The sequence below is a fragment of the Manis javanica genome, chromosome 2, assembly GCF_040802235.1.
Source record: "Manis javanica isolate MJ-LG chromosome 2, MJ_LKY, whole genome shotgun sequence".
Classification (NCBI taxonomy): Eukaryota; Metazoa; Chordata; class Mammalia; order Pholidota; family Manidae; genus Manis; species Manis javanica.
The window spans coordinates 187,986,008-188,004,999 of NC_133157.1; the positions used below are offsets into that span (position 1 = coordinate 187,986,008).

General features: G+C 31.3%; 2 protein-coding genes across 38 annotated transcripts in view; one reads left to right on the top strand and one right to left on the bottom strand.

Annotated features, from left to right (window-relative positions):
* The window catches only part of RIMS2 (regulating synaptic membrane exocytosis 2), a 570,663-nt gene that overhangs the window by 386,741 nt on the left and 164,930 nt on the right, over positions 1–18,992 (top strand). For 25 of the 37 annotated variants that reach the window (XM_073229923.1, XM_073229933.1, XM_073229945.1 and 22 more), the window contains 2 exons: positions 6,767–6,946; positions 7,848–7,957. In XM_073229923.1, the coding sequence (XP_073086024.1) occupies positions 6,767–6,946; positions 7,848–7,957 (290 nt within the window). Of the gene's footprint in view, positions 1–6,766; positions 6,947–7,847; positions 7,958–8,766; positions 8,800–18,992 lie in introns of all 37 variants that reach the window. The other 12 variants (XM_073229921.1, XM_073229922.1, XM_073229929.1 and 9 more) reach the window with 3 other exon arrangements.
* Positions 1–18,992, bottom strand: part of DPYS (dihydropyrimidinase) — a 461,295-nt gene that overhangs the window by 101,581 nt on the left and 340,722 nt on the right. The window lies entirely within an intron of this gene.

The window sequence follows — 18,992 nt, forward strand, 5'->3', positions numbered from 1 at the left end:
GCATTATTACCACTCTTTTCCCCTCTTACAAGTGTTTTGCGTCACAACTTTTGTTTTTCTGACTATAACTTCTCTTAATTTTTCTGGAATTCTCCATTAATTATTTCTTATTTCTTTTGCATTTCAGTCACTTTTACTTTAATGATTTTGTTTCTTCTTAAATTACTGTTGAAGTTGCCTTAATAATACCTTCTTTATATTCTGCCACACCTTCAGGCTACTTTGAAAATGATCATTTCTCTCTCTCTTACTTAGGTCATATTTCTTGAGTATGTATTTTTACATATGCTTTATCCACTCCTTCATCAGCTCGTAAGCTTTAAGCTTCTACAGTTTGGCCTCTGCCTCCAGTACTTTACTTTTTTTAATTTTTAATCTTTAATTAAATTAATTAATTAATTAATTTTATATCCAGATTATTCACTTGTTCTTTTTTTTTTTTTTTGTATCATCAGTGTACAATTACATGAGCACCATTGTGGTTACTAGACTCCCCCCCACATTATCAAGTCCCCAGCACCTACCCCATTACAGACACTGTCCATCAGTGTACTAAGACACTATAGAGTCACTGCTTGTCTTCTCTGTGTTGTACTTCCTTCCTCATGTGTTCCCCCACTACATTATGTGTGCCAATTATAATACCCCTTTCCAGTACATTATTTTAAATTATTTTCTCCATGGCTATTATTTGCCAGATCTTTTATACATAGTTTTTTCTGTGTTGCCTCTTTGTATCTTCCGTTATTAATCACTTTTTTTTTACTTAATTTCTCTAATGCAGCACTATCCTGATTCTCATTCTATCCCTTGATTGCTGTTCTGTCTCCTTCACTTCTGTCCTATTTCTCGTGTCCTCAACTTTTTGATGGTATATTGATCCAAATCCCGTCATCTCTATGGCTTTGATCAAAATTTTTCATACCTATCTAATACCTAGTATATTGCCTGGCACATGCTGTGGACACAATAAATAGTATTGAAAGAATGAATAATCAATGAATACTGAAATATTAATACTATAGAGTGACTTCTCAAACTGTATCTCCAGTACAAGTCTCTTCTTTGAAGCCCCAATTTCTCTTTTGACATCTATATAAGAATATTCTTCAACACTTAACAAATTTAAGCCCAAACCTTAAGTTACTATCATTCCTCCCAAGAATTATTCTGGTTCTGTTAATAGATCATCATTTCATTTTGGAGACTGGGAATTTCAGATTTTTTCTTTGATTTACTCATTTCTACATTTAATTTATATGGTGATTTGTCAAACATTACGAAGAAGGCAAACCATTCTTTTCTCAAAGAATTCACAGTTCAGTTAAGGTAATAGGATTTAGCATAAAAAAAATTTTTTTTAACTTTAATTCCACTTCCAGCTCAGAAAATATCTACTTGTGTAGTATGTCCAAGTTTCTGTAAGCCTTAGTTTGCTTTATTTATGAAGTGAGAGAGATTAAATTAGACGACTTCTGAGATTCCTTCTAATGCTCATGTCCTGTCCTCTGCCACAGGCCCCCCATTTGACCCTTCCTCATGGTCTCCATCCATCAATCATTTTTATTTTAAATTCATTCTCTGATAGTTCCAACATCTGTCATTTTTGAGTCTGACTCTGTTGATTGTGTTGTCTCCTGTCAGTGAGTCTTATTTTTCTTACTTTTTGGTGTTTCTAATAGTTTTTTATTGACATGAGGTCATCAGTACTGACTGAGGCAGATAGTATTTATGTCTGAAAATGTGCACATCTCTTGATCTGTTATGTCTGTTTGGGGGAGATAATCAATCCTCTGACTGCTACTTCTGACTATATGGTTGTGACTGACATGAAATGGCAGCAAGAAGAACAGACTGTGGTGTATCTGAGGAATTTGCACTCTGCCATTCCATTATCAATGTAAAACAAAAGGAAGGCTAGTGAATTGCTTAAAGTTGATCAGTGAAACTGTTGAACATAGCACTCAGATATTCTAGTGGGAGGACCATGCCTCATTACATTTACTCACATATTACAGTAGCAGTGCATAATTCGGAGCTACATCTTTAAAATGTTTGTTATTTTATGGAAACTTTGAAGACCTTGGAAGGGAAAACATAGCGCTAATAACTATCCCACCTTGGTAGAATGACTTGAATTTCTAAAATTGACAAAATGTAATTAAACTTTGATATTTACTGAAAATGGAAATTATTTAGTAAAATAAGACTGTTATAGATTATTGATGGTAATTATATTCTCTCATATACATATAAAAATATATTTTAAAGATGTATTAATTTGCTGCATGTTAATTGTTGCTGGGTAAATAATCCTGCTTATTTGTGTTTTTTAAAATAAAAAATAATGAAAATCAAATATTTACTGAAGTGCTCAAAATATCCTCAAGACATTTACATCTTATATGTTTCTGTGTGTGCATATTTAATAATATGTCTTTATTGTTTAATATTATATTTGTCCCAAATTTTCTTGAGAAAATTGGGAAATTTAATCTTTTTTTCTTGCTGTCTCCAATAAGTATTTTTAAGAAAATATTTGTCTAGATATAAGAATACTTCTTTTTGATGATAAAATAGGCTTATGGGTAATAGTAATATGTTTTTCTACATTAAAGGTGTCTTTCTTTCTCTCATCAGTTAATGTGTTATTACCATTTCAGATTGTTATTAACTTGGCTGACTCTAGATATTGCTGTTACTTTTAACTGACATACAGATTTTACATCTAAATGAACAGAAATGTTCTATAGGGAAATGCATCATGCCTAAGGACAAATTAATCTATCTTCCACCAAAATAATATAGTATCCCTGTTTGTACACAATACTTATTTACTTATTTAGCATGATTTTCATGGTGATGTTTTATGTCTTTTAATTTTCTTAACTTTGGTAGCAATGCTGAAATAATACAGAGTTTTTCAAAGTTAAACTTGTCCCTTGCCCATTATGATGAACATGATAATCATAGAGTTGTCATATAATTACTTTAAATTTGTTATATTGTACTATATTATATTTTCTGATGTTCAGAAAATTTCAAGATATTCTACATACTTTATTAAAAGAGTAATGCTTTTGCTGTTAATCAACTTACTGTTTCCCACAATATGAATATAAAGGAGGTGTTCCTTGCCTCAAATCTGAGATTATACTTCTTGCCTTTCAGAGATATGTCAAAGTTTTTTCTTAATTTAAGATAACAGCTTTATAAAGAAATTATTTATTTATAAAAAGGAAAGAAGTATAGCTAATTCCTAAATGGCTTTACTTTTTATAAGTTTATTTTTCAAGAAAATGTATTATATCTGCTTATGGCATCTTTACAATCTAAACATGAAATAAATCTTGTCAGATTTAACTAGACTGTAAGTTCTGACTTACATTCTAGGACAATTTTCATTAATATCTAAATATTACTGTGAAGTTTTGCATTGTGCTGCTTGCTTGCTGTTTTTCATTTTATTGAGTATTCTTAGTAGCCTATTATACCTGGAGAGATACTCTCTTGATTTTATGGTGACCTGGAGCTCTATCATCGAGACTGTTGAATATAAGTGGTTATAGGAAAGAATGCCCACTGACCTATTCTTCCCTGTTATACTCCCGTGTAATGTGAGGATAAGGGAAATCAGAAGCAAAGTTAATGAAATAAATAGGAACTTGTGCCAGACACTCACAAAATTTTTAAAGTCTTTTAAGAACAACTGTACTGAGAAAAATTATTCAAAATGGTCAGTTTATTAGATGATTGTAAAATGTTTTTCCCTTAGAAATTCTTATCTCAAAATCTGCATGTGCTATTTATTTGCTTTTAAAGCTGGATTGTGACAATACTGGCTCCTTATGATACTGTCAGTCAGTGAGTTGGTTCTCTTTGTGGAGGGGCTATTAAACAATATCCTCTGCAAATGCTTACAGATCGGAATAGTGGCCACTAAATAACGCAGAGCAGTAATCTGTACCTGCTCATGTAAATGGCATATACAAATATGAAACTTTGAAACATAAGTTAAAACATAAACTATTTATTAAAAAATAGAACCATAACAAATATCAATCACTTTTTAAAAGACAACCAAATTATTTACCTAAGAAACATTTAAATTGACAGTTGATTGGTTCCTAACCTTTTAAATGGCTTGCCCTTTGGCAATCTTGTAAAACCTATGACCACCCTTTTTAGAATAAGGTTTCAAAATGGATAAAGTAAAATCAAGTAAATAAGTAGAGTTACAAAGGAAAGTACTTATATTGAATACAGACCCCAAGCTAAGAAATCCAGGTAAGCACTAGAATATTTTATGCCTTGCAAATGGCTATTATTTCCCATGTCTCAGTTGCTACTATTGAAAAGGAATTATTTGTAAGTTCTTATCTTAATATTAAAGTTCACTAATAATTTAGTTGCCAAGTTTTATATCTCAATAAAGAACCTACTATGAGACTTAGGCATTTGTAATATTCTAATACTAAATATTATCTAGTAACGCATATTCTTACGTAATGGGAGCAGGAGCCTATCTTGGCCTTCTGTTGTGTTATCAAAGTTTAAAATATGGTAGCTTTCCATCCTCTTTAACTGTGGCAGAGCATTGCAATAAATGTCTACCTTCTACTGTGTCTCTTTTCAGGTTTCACTTAACGGATTTTCATTTCACACTATTATATAATTCATACTATTTATGAATATGGAGAGAAAACTAAAAGTAAAATGTATATTAACTACAGTCTTTAAACAACTTTTTCACCAAAGAGATTTTTATTAAGGGATACATTTCTTAAGGAGTGACCTGTTTGCTTCATGAATAATAGTGGCCTTTTAAGGACATTTAAGATAGCAACACATTTGAAATAATTTTCTGAATTTCATTCACAATCATGTATTTCAGTGGTTAAAAGTATAGTGTCAAATAAGTGGAAGTGTATATCCTAGCATTTCACTCTTTCTACTTAGAAAAATTGCTTGATAGAACCAGAATAAATCAAATTTTACATGAACAAATGAATTATTAACCTATTTTTCTGCTAGGGTAATGAAAGATGTTTCACAAAGGTTTGTTCCTATGTGTTATATAATAATTTTATTATTAACTTAAGATAATAGGAAATTTGAAAATGTAAAGATTAGTACTCTCCAAAAATAGGTTTTAAGGAATCTAAGATATATATATATACATCTTTGATACTAGTTATCTATTGTGATGCAGATATACAAAGATATATACAGTAAAAGCATTTAACAAACTATTGAGTGTATTTATTTCCAAAAAAAGTGTTCTTTCTAGAATAGTTTTTCAGGACCCAAAACAGCATTATGATTTCTTACATTGTCAGGTTGCTTTTTTCATTTCTCCCAGTGATTGGATATTGTATATTTATTTACATTTAATGTCAGCTTTTTGGACATATTCTGGATATACTTATGTAAAAATACTAAACTTAGGAAATCAATCATATTTGGTTCATGGATTTAAAAATATTAGAAATTATTTGACTTATGTTCCCCTATGAATTTAAAGTATAAAATAATCACAAGATATGTTGTAGAATAAACCCGGGGTTCACTTCCTAAAGTCACCTAATCTCGTGTCTAGTGATCTAGAATTGTATGCCATATAATTAATTATATTTGGGAAATTGTGTCCTTTTTTTTTTAAATTGCTTCTATTTTTCATTATCAAAAATAAGATTGAGAGAACTTATAGGTAAAGTGGAAGTCCTTGATACATTAATCTTGAGAGGGGCTAATGCTTGATTTGCTGTCTATAACATATAAACATTTCCATTACTGTGGTTATAACTAGGTGGAGAGGTAATAATTTGATATGAAGTATACTTTGGAGTATATATTACTTTGGTGTTTTAGAGCCAAAGCTAGTATTTTTAGGGTTGTCTCACAGACTATGGAGCTGGTGTTACACTTGTTTTCTCAACATTTATTGATTACATGTTGGGTATAAAGCATTATGCTAAACTCCAGGGATTAAAAAATCAATAATGTAGATTAAATTTAAGTATACTTCTTCAACAAGAATTAGGTTTTGATATTGAATTTCTTTATGATCAAAGAAATCACATTGTTTCAGTACCATTATTATTTCACTCAAGTAATATTCATTCTGAATTTTATTGGTTGGCATTGCTAAAGTGCACTGAAATAGATGGCATAGGTTTGCTGATTAACCAGCTTTCTATATACTGATTTTTCTTGTGAATCATCTTTAAATATGGCTGTAGACTGCAGAGATGCACTGTTTTCTTACACACTTTGATTCTTCTGTTTGAATGCTCAAGTGTATCAGTATGCTACAATTGTGCTGAAAGCTTTTTTATATCATGGTTTATATATGAATAAATAACTCCAGGGGCTGGAGAATTAGGGCTTATTCAGCTCCTTCACTCTTCTGAAAATGTTAGGAAAAGTCACTGGATTCTTTTAAAATAGAATACTTCACATATTTCACATATTTCATTTAGGGAATTCATTTTGGAAAGCAGGCAGTTTTGTTTGTTATTGATTATAACTGAGCAACTCTTATTATTATCTTTACTGAGAATTGCTGTTAAAAGCAGGTTTGGGTTCCTTAAAAATTCTTAAGCAGTTTAGTGAGAAGTTGCTCAGAGTATGTTGGGGAAGAGAAATTTTTTACATACTCAATAATTTTAAACAATTACCTTTTTCAAAATCAGTTTGATGCATCATAACCAAATAGCAGAAGGGCACTAAAGATCACTGAGCTGCTTTTTGACTAACGTTTCAGGGATTGTGAAGCAGCAGATAGACAGCCATATCACAGATCCAGATCAACAGAACAACGGCCTCTCCTAGAGCGGACCTCCACCCGCTCCAGATCCACTGAACGTCCTGATACAAACCTCATGAGGTCGATGCCTTCATTAATGACTGGAAGATCTGCCCCTCCTTCACCTGCCTTATCGAGGTGAAAGATAAATCCATCAGACTAACTCTTCCCCTTTGCCCCACCAGCACACCATTTTATTTTCCCAGCAGATAAATGGTCTCTTCTATCATCCTTGGCTGATCACTAATAACAATCAATATTAACCTCTTCAATGTAAGCACACTATTTATATTCAGTGGATATAATAGTGTGTGGCTCTCATTGTAATTTGTTTATTAACTGTCCTGACTGCATTTGTTTTGTGATTTCTCATTTATCAGGAGTCTTGGGTAAATTCCCACATAACGCACCTCATAACTATCATGTTCTTCTCCTACAGAATGAGAAATGTTTGTGTCCATTAGATATCACTTTTGGAATAATCATAACAATGAATGAAACCAGATTTTCAGTTTCTTTCTATCAATATTAATACCACATATTAACCAATATCTTCTTTAGTTGAATTTTGAATTGTTCTGGGTTTTATTTTTAGTTTCATGAGATATTTTCTAATAAAAGGATATCTAGCATAAGCCTGAGTAAATATCTCTTTGGATCAAGGGAGGGAGGTTAGTGCTTAAGACTTTGAAATCTGGTAGAAGAAGTATAAAGCATTATGTTTTATTTCTGAGCAGCAGAACTTTCCTCTTGCTTTTATATGGATAGAATACTAATTTACATTAATAATTCCATGGATTTTACTGTAGGACTTTGTGTGCATGTATCTGTGTATGTATGTATATTACATAAAAGTATAGACATCTTTTGCTATTTAGATAATCATTCAAATACCCATATTTTGTCCTACTTTCCTAACCTTTGATCAGCAGCTAAACCTCTTTTAAAATTGCACGTAAACAGCTATCATGTGAAGCAAATGTGCTAACATTATTTAACTCATCCTATTGAAAATTAATATTAATGGTATATCTTGTAGGTCTCATCCTCGTACTGGGTCTGTCCAAACAAGCCCATCAAGTACTCCAGTGGCAGGACGAAGGGGCCGACAACTTCCGCAGCTTCCATCAAAGGGAACACTAGAGAGAAGTAAGTTTTATTTCTAATTATGTCATGTAGGAAATACACATGGAAGCTAAGGTGAATCAATATTTTTTTTTACTACTTTTGTGCTAGTTTTTTCTTTCATTAATTGAACGCCTTGTCCACATTTGCTAGTAGTTATATTTATAAATATGTTTATAAATATTATATATTTACATTTTAAATTTATAGTATTTGGAAGTAAAATAACCAATCATTGCTTTTGGACATTTTTCATATTTGAATAAATGCATTTTAAAAGTAAAATTAATATTCTTAGATAAGCAGTTGGATGATATTTCTTTGCTACAGCTAAGTTTATGTAATTATCGATAGTTACATAAAGTTTCTTAGTAACTAGCCAAATCAATTTTCACACACTGCAAAGGACTGGTTAGCTGATGCACAACAATGGTGATCCTTCTCAAAACTGGAGTACCAGAAAAAGGTAATCATGAATATACAAAGAAAGATGCATGTTGTACTGATATTTTTAATACCTTAAAATTTTTGCTTAAGAGGCACTATTGTTTATACACAGATGAAAATACTCCCCAAACATCCATAAATTCTGGGATAAAGGACCTCTAAAAAGCATGGATGATAGAATATAATAATTTTGACATAATTTTTTTAAGTGGTCCCATTATTTGGTAACTGGATGTGCTTTGCCAAAAAATTTTATATATATATTTAAATCACCATTTAACTTTTCTTTAATAGATGATACATGCTGTGCCTTTGGAAATTTCTGTTGTTTTTAACCCCTGTGCTTTGGTTCCCTTTTTGTTTTGTTTTTATTTTGTTTTTCCTAGACAATGGAAGCAAGGAGATAGAATCTTATGAAGGTCTGTACATAAAGCAGGGTTTGTTTTGTGCTGACAGCCTTTTTGGGGGGCTGTGTAAGCAAAAATAAACCCAACTGCAATTGGTGTCCCTCCACTGAAAGGGCTTTTATACACAGCAAAATTATTCTGTTTTTAATTTTTGATAAAGTATTCGACCTTAATTTTACTTGAAAATTATACCAAGGAGTTAAATTTCTTTGGTCATGTCAATTAAGAATGCAAGGAGTTTAACTTCTTTTGAATGACAAGATGAAATTTTCTCTTAAGAAATTTAATTTTCCTTTAAAGTAGAATCCTATGTTTTGTGCAAAACTTTAACCAGAGATATCAATTGCAGTGTATGTTTATGTCATTGAGGATGTACACCTAGTCTAGTTATATTTTACATCATATATTTCATTTTGTATTTATGATCTTTTAATTATCAAATTTGGCTTTGTAATAAAGAAAGTTGTTGAATTAGATAGTGATTGTGGTTTGTATTTTCTACAATTTTTCATGTTGTAGCAAGACTATTTATATATATAAAAATTAAATATATACAGTTTTATTATCAGCACTGCATTATGACTCAAGAGAAAACACTGAGTTTTGATCTATGGAGTGTCATATATTTACTGAAACAAATAAAAATTCCTCTGCCAATTATAGAATTCTGAAATTGATTTTGTAACTTTAAAGAACTGTTAGCTTCTATTTACTGATGAATTTCCAGCACATAGAATAATGTCTGGCATATTACAGGCCCTCAATAAATGTTTGTTGAATGAATGCATGAAATATTTCTTTAAAAACTGAAATGCTTCTTCAGATAGTATATAAAGTACCACTGAAATAATCTTGTCAATCTATACACGTTTATGTTAAAATTCCTTTTTCTATAACCTATTTGTAACAAATTTTTAAGTACACTGCCTTTGAGCAGCACTGCTTTTATTGCCTTATATAACTTGGAGCAAGTTTTGTTCTTCTTAATTGTGGTTCAGTGACTTACTGACTTCTGTTTTGTGGTCCTTTCTATTTACCATGTATGATGATTTTAAACAACTCAAGTGTCTATTACGCTGCTGATAAAAAGATGTCAGCAGCATTTGCATAAGAATTGGTGTGTATAATTTTAAAAGTGCATTCCATAAGGAAAGTTCTGTAGTACATAGGGAATTTTTTGTCTCCTTGGGAGTTTTAAAAATAGAGTTTTAATGTCATTTGTTGCATATAAAGTCAGAAACATAGTTTATGTCACATTTTTAAAATTCAGTTTTAATGTCTTTTACAACAATAGTCTGTTGTGATATGAATAGTTCCATTCTTTGTAATGATAAACATGCCAAAAAAACTGACATATAGCTGATACTGAAAGTATGGGTTGAAGTTTTTGTCAGGTTTGTCAACAGATATTCTGTATACTATCTATACTATTCTATATAAAAAATTTTCCTTTAATATAGTTTTTCTTTAATGTCCTCAGTTGCACTTTTCCATTTTTATACATAAAATAGAGGAGACCCAAAACATCTCTTATCCTTTTCAGTATGAAATAAAAGGAATTTTTGGGTTTTGTTTTTTGTTTTGCTTAAAAGTATGGATGGTTTTAACAGTGTTTACTTAAGTGTTGATACTAAGACTTCAATAGATATGATTGTATAACTTCTTTAGCTTTGAAGGAGGTACGTAATATCTCTTTTAGAAGTCTGTTGATGGTCTAAATCAAACTGTGTTTGGATTATCTCTTCAAAAGTTGCCACAAGTTGTAGTTTAATGGTATTATTTTAGAATCAAAGAAATGATGTCTGTTTTCTAATTCTGTTCAACCCCTAAAGAAACAAGCAAGTTCTAATTTAATTCATGTTTATTTTGATTATGTTATATTTTAGTCTGTTAATTAAATTAATTAAAACCTTTACATACATTGGTCTTGATGGTGGAGCAGTACAATGAGAACCAGAGAAAATAGGAGCAGTTATAGTACAGTGGACTAAGCTGCAAGGCATTTGCCCTCCTAACTTTGATAAACTAGAATTTTATAAAAACAAGAGTTTATAATATTATTATTTTTTGTTTCTCTTGAAGGACAGTTATATAATATTATTTTTCTAAGAATGTATCAAGTTTATGGACAAAATATTTTTCCTATTTTACAGTTATCACATATTGCCAATGTTTTAGGGGCCACAGTTTCTCTTTTACAAATCAAAGTCACCATGTGATACTTTACTAACAGTATAGTGATTTGCTTTCATAACTTGTCAGAAACTCATTAGAAGTATTTGGCTAGTCTCCTTATAATCACTTGTTATATCATGAATAATTTGGAATTTTTTGTTTCGTTTCACTGAAGAGTAACAAATATACATATCTGGTCTTATCTTTTTCACTTTTACTGTGTGAATACAGAAGTTAATGAAGAAACTGGGCATGTGGAAGAACAGTGGGGAGAAAAGCAGGGTGAAGAGGTCAAAGCAGGTCTGTCTGACTGTGTGTCCAAAATAAATAGTTGAGTGTTTTAGAAGTATGATTTCTCAATTTCACCTAAGACTTTGGGGACCAAATTTATAAATGTACAATAAGAAACAGGTTGTTTTTTCAGTACAAATTTAAAAATAAATTACCTAATTTTATTAATGCAGAAATATTATCTAAGCTATCTAGGTAAATTATCAGAGTATTTAATTTACCTATTTGAACATTTTCCTAAGTGTTTTAATCAAACTAGAATTATAGACAGTGCCTCTGACCAAAATTTCTATTTCTCACCCCAGCTTTACATTTGGCTTACTTATTTATTCAAAAATATTTGAATACACACTAAAAAACTAAAATTTACCATGTGTTACACTGAGGAAAAGTGCGCTCCAGCCTTAGCCTCTTCTCTCAATAATTTTGGTTTGCTAGAGGCAGGTCACAATTAATATAAAGCCAGAGTATAAATTCCATTCCAAAACTTTCAGAGCCTGTTACCATTTTATCCATAAACTTTTTTCCTAAAATAAAGCAATTAACAATAAATTACTCTTCTTCAGCCTAGCTCAATATTGTTCTATACTTACTGGAACTCTTAATTTCTCCCTAAAAGTCGTCTTTCTATAGAGTATGGAGACTCTTCATTTTCATATTTTTAAGTCTTTATTATGTTTACATATCATAATTTTAACACTTCCTTTGTCAGAATGCCTCTGAAAGGATTTAAAACTTAAAATATTATGTAATCAGTAAATATATTCATGTACTTTCATCAAATTTTCACTATTTTTTTGAAACTTAGATGTGAATCCTAATCTTATCTAGGCTGTCAGGTTTAAAATTTTTTTTTAAAGTTCCTTGAACAATGCAGCATAACCTTAGATCTAATTTTGCCTTGTTGAGTTCATCATTTTCTATTCATGAGTAGTAGTGTGTACTTTATATACCTTTAGTTCTATCCTTTACTACTGTGTGAAAGCAGTGCCATTATGTATATCATGAATGAGATGTATTTTCATGGATGCATTCTCTCAGTTGTGTTTGTAGTTTAAGACAGAAGAACACATAAGCAGCAATTGTTAATTACCAGTAACTATTATTAATGTCATAATGATGAGAATAATCAGAGTACATCTGATCATGAAAACAAAGGCAGGTGTAGATGCATATTTATAGAAATGTATAATCTTTGTTCTGAATATCTAATATTACAACTACATAAATGTCACAAATCATCCATTTTCCTGAAATGCTACAGTAATAACATTTTTATGGAATCAAGAATGAACTTCAGCTTAATTTAGCTGTGAAGTTAATGTTTTCCTATTTGCTCATTCCTGTAAGTGTCATACTAGTCCATACAAATACTGAAATGCTTTCACACTGTTCATGAATTGTCTTCCACAGCAACATCACTTTTTAGTTTATCATTAGTTTGGATACTTCAGCAGGAGTTAATATCATTTTTATTTATTTTTAATTTCATTAAGATAAGTGTATTTGTTGAACCACTTTATTGCCTATGCTTTATTCTCAAAATTAACTTAATTAGTGAATTAAATAATTTCTCAAATTAGCAGTGCACCATAACTATAATCTTCCTGGCATATTATACAATAACTCTTTAGTCTTTTATATTTGTTTTTATTTTCTCATAGGCTAGGAAGGATATAGTTTACTCCTGTGTTTATTAATGTGAGATGTCATATTTAGTGCATGAATTTGTTTCTCTAGTAGTGTGATATCATTTTTTATAGTGTGCTTGGTTTTTATTTGGGTTGTTAATGACATAATTATTAATCGTTATTGTCTGTTTTCAATGTTATAAAGACAATGAAGCAGAAACACCTAGCCCACCTAATAATGGGAAAAAAGGCAAGTCTAATATGAAATTGAGTGCATTTCCATATATTAGACACTCAGTATTTGATATTAGTGATATGTGGGATAGGCTTTCTTAATAAGTATAAATACTAGTATGGATCCCAATTTAAATGATCCAATATTTAAAATGTCAGCTCTTTTCAGTATGTATTTATGAATATGAAATTCATTTTTAAAATAATTATCTTTTTACTGAATCTTGGTACAGTGCTATTTTGAGATGTATGGCATTAAAATCAGAAATTTTCTTGGCCATGTTAAGAAGTAAGATTCTGAGGAAAATAGTGTTGGTCATGTTATCATGTGTGTAGAAAAGCACAACACAGATATTTTTCAAACCAGAAACTTTTAATATTGAACAATTTTAAAAAATATTTTAAAACAGAAAATGCACTTGATTGTGAGTTCAGCAATATTAAACAAACGTAATTGTAGATTTTCAGTTCTACACATATTAATAACATCATTAATTAAATCATATAAAATGATTTGTCATTGAAATGTCCTTTAGTCTTGAATGTTTTTTCTTTCTTCCCTTCTTTCTTTCTTGTGTTCATCTCTTATAAATAATGTCTAAAATGTCTAAAATATGAGATTTAATTAGCACCAAAATAAGTTTATAATTTTTCTTACTGTGGAGTGTTAATTATTCATTAACACCTCTCTAAATACAAAATTATTTTCAAATATGCTAAGATACTATAAAAAGGTAGAAACAATGTAACAAAATAAACATAGTTAAATCAAGTATTATAAAATAGGTGTATTCTTGGTAAAAAATATAAAAATTTAAATGAGCTCTCAATATGTATTTATATATTGTCATTTTTATTTCTTGGCCTCTGTGATTTTTGCTTAGTATCTATGAAAGGACACATTCATATGTACTTAAGTATGTGTAAGTGATCTGAAAGAGTCAGTACATTTTCTTGAATGTTTAATTTTTAGGGTGCAACAAGTTTTAAGAATATTTAATGTCATTTTGTATTTAAGTGCATTGAAATGTATCAAAATAGTATTTTCTTCACATTAGTACTCTCAGCAGATTTTTGGTTCCCTAATCTCTAATTGGCCCTCAATACTGGCAAATTTTTCACCTCTAAACTGTTTGCATTCTTCTTATGTGCTTTGATCTTGAATGTAAAGGTTCTAGTGACAATGATTATTGGACCAGTCACTTGCACTCATTAATTTTTTGTCATTTATGTGAAAATCCTCTCCACTGCATAACATCATTCTTGTTATGTAAACCAATCTTGTGTATGATATAGTGGGACCTAGAAAGGACTTAATAAAAATTTGAAAGATGAGAATTCTGTATGTTTCACATATGCTAACTCTTGTTTTTATTTACTGTAATTTTTTTATACTCTACCTATAATTGAGGTCTAGGTATCTAATTTTCCCTTTTGCTGTTTTCTTTTGAAAAGGACTAATTTACTGTTGATTTTGAATATCACAGTAAAGAACAGAAGTAAGATTAGGGTGGAAGGGTTTTTTTTTTACTTGATTAAAGGATATGTGTGGATCAGAGAAAATTCCAGAAGGGATGTTACTGTAAAAAAAATAACTATGAATTCCAGATGTAACCATGTGTTAGAAATGCTCAAGTATTGACTGAGGAATTATCATCCTCTCTTCTGATTTAAAATGCAAAAGGAGGAAATAATAAAAATAACTTTATTCTACCTCTTGCTATGAAGTACCCACATATCATTTTGGAATAAACATAGTGTACATTGCCCTTCAATTAGTGAGATATGTGATCAGTCAGCTAGAGCTTCTCCATTAACCCTGTATTAAGGTCAGATTCTTTGGTATATGAAATCACTTTCTGAGTTTTCAAATGACTGTCTAAGCCCATCTCTTTTGATACATTTGGCCCCTTACACCTCTGATGAGCTAAAACCAGACTGTGCTTATTCCACAGCATGACACTATAAATTAAAACTCAAATAACAGCGTAATTGGTGAGTTTCTAGCTACATATTTTTATTTTTTTCATTTAGTTTTTCATTCTTTCCTCAAATAATTTTTGAGTATCTACTGTGCTCCAGTTTCTGTTCTGGTGCTGGAGATATACTAGTGTACATGTCAAACAAGTTCCCTGCCTTCATAGGCCTTACATTTATTGGGGGAAGCAAATAATAAATAAAAGAATGTATCTTATAATTTCAGATACAAGTACAAAGAAGAAAATTGAATCAGCATAGTAGGATAGATAGTGTTCAAGAGAATAGGGTAAAATGGTTTTGATTATGTATTCTGAGAAGTACTCCCATCTAAGTAAATACTTGAGCAGTGATCTAAATAAAGTCACAGAATTATCATGTGAAGGTCTGAGAAAGAGGATGATCCTGGCAGAGGAAACAGTGAATATAGACTCTGTAATTGGAGCAAGCTTGACATATTTGAGGAATAGTAAAGAGGTCAGTTGAGTGCAGGGTGGAGAATGGTGGCAGGTGTGGTCAGAAAGGGGCTGGGGGTGGGGGTTACTCATCTATGACCTGCCCGTTAATGTTAGGATTTTGCTTTTTTACTGAATGAAAATGGGAAGATTTTGATTAAAGTGACATAATACCATTTATTTTAAAAATACATTTATTTTCACACATTTCTCTTTACAATATGATCATTTTAATTACTATGTTGAGAATAACCTGAAATAACTAAAATTGGAAACAGGCAGAACCATTAGGAGGCTTTTGAAATAACCCAAGAAAGAGATGATGGTGACTTAGACCAGAGTGATAGGAGTAGTTGAATTCTGGATAGATATTAAAGACAGACCCAACAGAATTTCCTTAATAGGGCGAGAGAGATTCAATGATGACATCCAAGTTTTGGGCCCGTGTAACTAGAAAAATATGGTGTTTCTATTAACTGATATATGGGAAACTTAAGAAGAGTAGATTTGTTGGAAATATCAGGTGCTCAGTTTGGGATGACATGAAAGATAAGATGTCAAATAGTTTAAAATATAGTCTGGATTTCAGGTTGGCCTGTAGAGATTTGGACTGTAGATATAAATTTGGGGGTCATCTTTGTAAAGAAAGATTTAAATAAGAATGGTAGAGATCACTGAGAGAATCAGATAACTAACCAAGAGAACTAAAAGAAGAGGTCCAAAGATTATGAACTGAACGACTCCAGTGTTCAGAGAATTGAGAATATCAAACAGCAAGAGACTGAGAAAGAGTAGGAAGAGAGAGAGGTGGGAAACCACAGGAGTGTAGTATTTTTGAGTACAAGTAACCAAGTGTGGAATGGTCACTAGATTTAGCAAGTAGGAAGTTACCATGTTAACCTTCATCAAGAGCAATTTTGGTGGATTCATGGGGATAAGAGGGTGATTAGGGTGGATTTAAAAGAAGAGGAGAGAAATGGAGAGTAAGTATAGGCACCTTTGAAAGAGTCTGGCTGTAAAGGGAAGAAAAAAAAATCTAGAGCTGAAAGTAGGAGTCATGGGAACAGAATACATGAAGGATGTGTGCGAAACTGTTCGGTCTTTTTCTTCTAAACCTGGATCTCCTGGTTCACTGTGGAGAACCATCTTGCTTCAAGCCATCTGCCTATAGTTAGTTTACCAACATATCTATCAGTATTCTGTGGCTTCACTCCTAGATTTAGAGTTAAGACTGTTAGATTGAAAGGTAATTTATAATCTTTTAATAAAACTGCTTTCCTTTACTGATAAAAGAGCAGAATTCTAGAGAATAATTGTCTTTCTTCATTCTACACAGTAGCTGATGTTTAGTCTTGACTCTTAGTCCCATGCATTTATATACTATGCCTCCTTAGATAAAGGGCATTCTCCTTGCATGATTCCAACCATTTATTGTATTTTATGTATTAGCTAATAGTTCAATTTAGTTCAGCAAATATCCGCTATTTCTAATGTTGTACCAGGTGGTCATTGAGGATGCAATAATGAAGAAGATATATTCCCTGTTTTGGAGAGCTCACAAGGAAAAAAAACCAATAATAACAACAAATGAAACGTAGTTTATGATATTATTTTATAGCAGTCACTTAGTGTCTTAAGACTGTGATACATGTAAAGTGGAGGTAAATTTTCAGGGGTTCTGGCTAGGTTTTCAACCCAAAATATTTCTCCCACTACTTGTCGTAGTACTTCATATTGTGATATTCTCTCATGGTTTAATTATTCTAATGTAAAGTTTTTAGGCTTTCCAGAACACTGAAATGTAAATATTCCTGAGGGGACTGACCTGAAGTATTATCATGTACAAATTTTCATAAGAAGCAATTAGACCCTATGAGTAGAGAAAATCAGCTGTGGGGAGAGGGATGCTTAAAAATTTAGTAGAACTCTAGGAGCTTTGGGAGGGTGATGATGGTAAACTCTGCCTTGAACTAGCTCTAAGTCTAAGTAACATTACTTGCTCTATAAATATACTATAAATTTACTTTCTTAGATATGATATATTTGGTAAGTTGCTAGAACAATATGTGTCACATAGTAAGTATTGTTTAAGTTATAGCTATTATTTCTTAGTGATGTCTTGCTATAATTTTGTATTTTCAGCACACAGTCTGAGTGTGCTGTAGATTAGATTTTAAATAAAATTAAACCTGATTATGGTCACCCTGAACCAATTATTCAATACATATTGTTTAGTAATTTTTAGGAAATTAGTAATCTTGCTGCTATTCTTGACCATATAGCTTGCATGAGAAACAATACCAGGAGGGAATAAATCAAATTGGATTACAGCATAAATTATTGCATAATGTGTTAATACATTGGTGCTTATTTCAATCCCTGTGTAAAAATCAATATGCAAATATTTAAATACTTTTCTCTGCATTAGAGAACTATTAAAACCATTAAACTTCTCAAGTTTTGTAGATTTGGAGAACTCCATTAAAAGTCAGTGGTTTTAAGCTCAGTTCTACTAAGCTTACTGATACTAATCTTATATAATATTAACCTCCATTATGGAATATTAATTCGGTGATAGTCAGCTAGATGGATTTGAATGAAAAGAATCTGATGGCATATGCCCTTTCAGAGTATTTCAGTAGTTCACTATATGATGGACTGAACTAGGGCAGAGACTGCAATCAAGAGAAATAAATGCATTAAAAAATGTTCCTCTCCATTCAGATCCACAGCTTAAGTGATTCAGTTATAGAAGTTAAATCCTTGTAAGTAGATATTTTCTCATTTCTTTTCCTAAGCTTTCTTTTCCTTTCCTTTCCTTTCCTGGGGGGGGCCTTCCTCCTTATTTTACTTTTCTTCCATTTTTGCTCATTTTATTTCTCCTGTACTTCCAAAGCCTCAATTGACTAATCAGATTTAGGAAAGAACCCCCTTCCACTTCATTCTTTTTTGCAAATTTCATCCATTGTTTGAGGCCTATCGTTGTTGACTTCCAAAATATAATCCTAAAGCCATCTCCTGTTTTTTAAAATAATAGTCTTAAGAAGGTGTTAACATTAGGAAGAGAAAGAGCACAGGTTTTGGAACCTTGGCTCAGGACCTGCCTTTACCATGGACCACCTGTGTTACTCTAGGCCCTTAACCGAAGTTAGTGCATCTGAGAAAAGGAAATCAGCATATTTCTTTTATTCCCAATGTGCTACTTTGAGAATCAAATGAGGTCATGCAAGTGAAAAAAAAAATGTTTGTAAACTAGGATAGCTATTCAGTTCTTATCCTTACCAATCAGCTATTTGTTTTCTTACCCACAGGTCCTTTCTGTGCTTTATAGGATCAATTATGATGCTAAATGTGAAAGCTCATTGAAACATACAGTATTGTACAAATACAGTCCTGCTAATAGGGGAGTTGGTGCTCTTTAAATCAGTGTTGATACAGGATT